Source organism: Podarcis pityusensis (genome assembly GCF_964106645.2).
Source record: "Podarcis pityusensis genome assembly, chromosome: 15".
NCBI classification, from domain to species: domain Eukaryota; kingdom Metazoa; phylum Chordata; class Lepidosauria; order Squamata; family Lacertidae; genus Podarcis; species Podarcis pityusensis.
Genome location: NC_138040.1, coordinates 26748607 through 26753642, shown reverse-complemented (window position 1 = coordinate 26753642; position 5036 = coordinate 26748607). Strand labels below are relative to the sequence as shown.

The 5036-nt window shown below is 45.3% G+C and overlaps 1 protein-coding gene across 6 annotated transcripts in view; it reads right to left on the bottom strand.

The window, feature by feature from the left end:
* Positions 1–37: 37 nt before the first annotated feature.
* TTC12 (tetratricopeptide repeat domain 12) overlaps positions 38–5036 on the bottom strand; it is a 48012-nt gene continuing 43013 nt past the window's right edge. For all 6 annotated transcript variants that reach the window (XM_080983475.1, XM_080983478.1, XM_080983477.1 and 3 more), the window contains 2 exons: positions 2657–2882; positions 38–212 (listed from right to left, as the gene is read on the bottom strand). In XM_080983475.1, the coding sequence (XP_080839601.1) occupies positions 137–212; positions 2657–2882 (302 nt within the window). In that variant the 3' untranslated portion in view covers positions 38–136. The remainder of the gene's footprint in view (positions 213–2656; positions 2883–5036) is intronic.

Sequence of the window (5036 nt, the reverse complement as noted above, 5' to 3'; positions counted from 1 at the left end):
TTTTATCTCCCCCTCCATGAAAAACCAAACAGTAGCCTTGTTCCAATTAATCCTCTTTATTACAAAAACAAAGTGCAGCCCTGACCAGAGCTATGGCAGACTTTGTAAACATGCTCTGGAATATTTACAGAAGCATTTAAAATCCCTGCATGTGCTTCAAAGAGGTGTTGAGGACTGCCATTCCGTTCAGCTCCCGCAGCCGACTAGTGTGCCTAGAAGTTGCAAAGCAAAAGAGGAAGATTTAGTCAAAGGCACTTGCCAGGGCAAAAGATGAAGTTATGCGTCACTCACTTATCAGAGTCGTAGACAGCAGTTCTCTCTCTTTCTCTCTCTAATTTTTATTAAATTTTCTGTTTTACAATGTAGAGTATTCATTTTAACAACCTTAAAATATCAGTGACTTCCTTTCTTTTCTTTCCATGGTTCATTTTGTGTAACATAAATCCCTGCATATGTTACATAAACTAAACCATTCAGCGTTCCATTATTACGTCCATCAAAACTTATTTACACTGTTGAATTTATCTTAATGCTGCCAATGTTTTCAAGTAGGTAGAAAGCAACTTGAAAGGGAACCTGCATGCCTTCTTCAATAGATTTCCCAGCATATAAAAAAGCTTATTATTTGTAAATTCCTCCTCCTCCCGACACAACAGAGTTTAGTTGTTGTTGGCATACTGGGGAGCAGGGGAGCTGGATTGGCTGGCACCAGATCTCTCTCACACAACGCCCTAATAACTTAAGAAGAGTCTGCTGGATCAGGCCAAAGAGGACCCATCTAATCCAGCATCCTGTTCTCACAGTAGCCACCCAGATGCCTATGGAAAACGTGCAAGCGGGACCCAAGAACAAGAGCAATCTCCCGTCCTGTGGTATCCGGCAATTGCAATTCCCAAGGATATTGCCTCTGACCATGGAGGCAGAGCACAGAAACCCTGGGTAGGAACCATGAATTTGTCTAATCCTCTTTTAAAGTCACCCAAGTAAGTAGCCATCACTGCCTCCTGTGGGAAGGAGCAAGTTCCATTCCACTGAGTGAAGAAGTACTTTAATGTGTTCTGAATCAAAGCACGCCACACTCTTGAGAACTATTGTATGAGGGTGTGTTCACATTGCAGCACATTCCCGCTTTCACCGCAGATCGTTGCTTTCCTCTTGCACAAACTGTTGCATGAGACACACACACAAACATCCCATCTGCAACTGGCAAAACCTGTCCTGCTTCAAAAAGGTGCAATTAGGCTCGAGGGCTGTATGCCAATACCTTGCCCATTCAGTCTCCGGCCTGGGGAAAGGAAGAGCCAATATCAGAACAAATTCAGGCTAACCTCACCACATCGAGAATGACCAGGCTTAAAGCACAGGCACTGAAGGAGCTTATGCAGCATATGGAGGCTTTTTGATTATTTTCATGGTCAGTTTTGAGAAATGCTCAAATTCTCTTTGGGTAGGGCAGGTTCTCTTGTGCAAAACCCTTCACTGGCAGGGGCAGGCTCCAGGGGCTCCGACAACTGGGAAAGAAGAAGCCCCTCTGGCTGTGAATGGCTTTCTCTTATAGGAATAGAAGGATAATCCAGCAGTTCCCCTCATTTCCAGTCCCACAAGCCAGTTTGATCACAGCCAAAGAGGCTTGCAGCCCCAATCAAATTAACCTTTATTTAGACGCAAGTCTCGCTGGGCTCAAGTAAGTGTGCATAGGACTGCAGCCTTAGACATTCTGCCCAATGCTGTTGGCCTGGGGATAAGCCTGGTGTCTTTCCAGCTGGGAATATCAAGTCTGATAAGATCCAGCCACTCAAGCTTCTCAGGACTGCTAAAATGTGTTATGTAGACAGAAATCTGTTTTGCAAGCCCATGAATGCTTTTTTTTTTTTACATGTTGATGTAATGTTGGTGAAGCTATTCTGAAGTCAACATCTCCTGCAAATGCTCCCTGCACAGTAAAGCCACATGTTGTGCACTCAGAACTCAGCACTTCCTGGCCCACTCCACACGTCAAAAGGGATTCCAGAGGGTAACAAAAGATATTATAATGGACACTGTCTGAAGAATGATAAAAACCTGACTAACTGGAAAACCCTGATCTCACTACTTGGCTGTGATGTGTCAGAACAGTCAAGCAATAATCTCTCTCTCACAAAAATCATTCACCGCTTGATGCCTTGACCACTACAGCTGTTTGTATAAAGCCCACCAAAGTGGCTGAATGTGTACTGATTTACAATATTTGTTCATAATCTGCCAAATAACATCAGTTCCAAGGGTGGCTGCTAATAAATATTAGCACGAACAAATGCAGAACGAGACCAGAAAGCCATAAAAAATGAGCTTCTCAGAGGTTCAGCCTTTATTCCCCCAGCATGCCTTGCATCTGTCTCCAGAGCCAGGGATTGTGGGAGGCAATGAGGGAGGGAAGGAGAGACTTACCTGCCAGGGGCTTGGCAGCTATTTCTAGGGCAAGGGAAAACTAATATTCACCTTTTGTGATTACATGCATAGTAACGTTTAGCATCTTTCTTTATTTTAAATATATTGGAAGCTGCCTTGAGAACTTCACTTGGTAGTTCAGCAGGACATAAATATGCCAAATAAACAAATAAATAAAACCAACAGAACAAGGACAATCCTCAGTGAGCCCACATCTGTGGATACTTGCCTGGCATCAGCTGTGCAGAGCTTTCCTAAAGCAATGGCTGCGTTCTCTTGCGCAGACGTCCTCTGAGCATCCCTGCCAGCAACTTTCAATAAAATCCGCACAATATCCACGTCGAGCAAATTAGTGGCTGCTCCGGGCACCTCAAAGCATCTCCCAAGGCAGAAAGCAGCATTTCCTGCCAACACCTCATTCTCTGAGCGCAGAAACTTCAGCAGTATCTTACATTCTGCAAGGTTGTGTGGAGCCAAAGAGAAACGGTGTCAAACATCAGCAAAAGAGTAAGGGTTGTAAACAAAGACTCTGTCCCCTCAATGCCAAACACCCTCATGGTTCTCTGGAAAAGAAGATCTAGCAGCAACACGGCTGCCCTGTGGACAGGGAGTAGGGAGAAAATGCAGATTAAACTCATGTCAAATCTTTTAATAAATTGAAAAGAGCCAACCTGCTACTTGCTGCTCCACCCACATCCCAGGGGAGCCATTTTGCAAGCTGACCTACAGGGCCTGGACAGAAAGCAATTTAGTGTCAGGGTACCAGAGAGGCGGGCTGAAAAGGTTTTGAAGCAGCAAAGGGCAGTTCTGTACCGAGAGGGGTCTGGTGTGACTTTCCACAAGCTAGGAGGGTAGGAGAGCTTCCTTCAAGGTGCCTGCTTATGGGTGGATCCAAGGATTTCACACTTCTTTGAGAGACATCTTCATCCCATTGTAACAGAGACACTGCTCTCCTCTTTCAAGAAACACTATGCACGTGGAAGCTGGCTTGCAGGAGTTACATGCTAATGATCTAAAAGTCAACCTGTTCCAAGGCAGGGTCCCAATATTACCTTGCAATTAGATGGAGATTATTACGCAGACTTCTAATGACTGTCTGAGCAGTCACTTTCCCAGAGCAGGCTTCCAAGGTATGCAACAACTTGATTTGGGGGTGGGGAAGAGAACTGAAATGAGCTCTAAGATCAAAAGCTTGAAGTTGTTGCTCAGGAATAATATCAGAACCATGCTTTCAGAAGTGGCCCTAAGAAAGGGTGTCCTGCACTAAGGTGTTGTTGTTGTTGTTTAGTCGTTTAGTCGTGTCCGGCTCTTCGTGACCCCCTGGACCAGAGCACGCCAGGCACTCCTGTCTTCCACTGCCTCCTGCAGTTTGATCAAACTCATGCTGGTAGCTTCGAGAACACTGTCCAACCATCTCATCCTCTGTCGTCCCCTTCTCCTTGTGCCCTCCATCTTTCCCAACATCAGGGTCTTTTCCAGGGAGTCTTCTCTTCTCATGAGGTGGCCAAAGTATTGGAGCCTCAGCTTTGCGATCTGTCCTTCCAGTGAGAACTCTGAACTGATTTCCTTAAGAATGGATAGGTTTGTTCTTCTTGCAGTCCATGGGACTCTCAAGAGTCTCCTCCAGCACCATAATTCAAAAGCATCAATTCTTCAGTGATCAGCCTTCTTTATGGTCCAGCTCTCACTTCCATACTTCACTACTGGGAAAACCATAGCTTTAACTATACGGACCTTTGTTGGCAAGGTGATGTCTCTGTATCTGCATCAAGCTGTCACTCATCTATTGTTTTAAAAAATCTCAAAAACTCAGCTTCTCATTAGAGGCCCAAATGCACTACAGGCCATAGGCAGGCTACAACTGGGGAGGTGGGAGGGTTCCTCTCCTTGACCCTATCGGGGTCAATAAAATCCTCCTAAGGGCAGAACTAGTTACTTTATTTGCTATGTGTCCCCTCAGCAAAGTGTTTGCAGCAACTCACATTTGCCAAGGTGATGAAAAGGGAGCACCCAAAGAAGAGAACGGAGGAGGTTGCATAACCCTTCCAAAGTTGCGCGTTTTCCAAAGCAATCTCCCCTCTTTTGAGCCATTTCTCTCCCCACCCTTCTTCCCCCAGCTCAATTGCTTCCAGCTTTTGGTGGTGGTGGGGGGGGGGGGACTATGTCAAAATTGATGCTGGGAGAGGGGAGAATTTTTAAGGGAGAATCTGACGGGGAACAGTTAATCTCTACTCTACAAACGTGCCCCCCAGCTGGTCTCCACATTTGGATTAAGAGTGAAGCTCACAAGGAAGCTTGTGTTTGCCTTATAATATAGATTTCCCCTCCTCCCCCCAAAACCAACAACTCTGCTTACAGTACAGAGTCCTTCTTTTCTGCTCCTTAAACTGTTCCCTTTAAACGAGTGCAAGATACTGTTTCCTCTTCCAAGATGGTGGTTTACTGTTCTGCACACAAACCTATTTTCTCCATAGAAAACAGGCACAACAGGCTGCACTTTAAGAATGACTGGAGGCCGTATTATGCAGCGGTGAAGGCTACCCTGTTTGTTAAATGTATTTGGATTCTGCAGGGTGTAAGATAGGATTAACGGTCCTGCTTCATCCTGT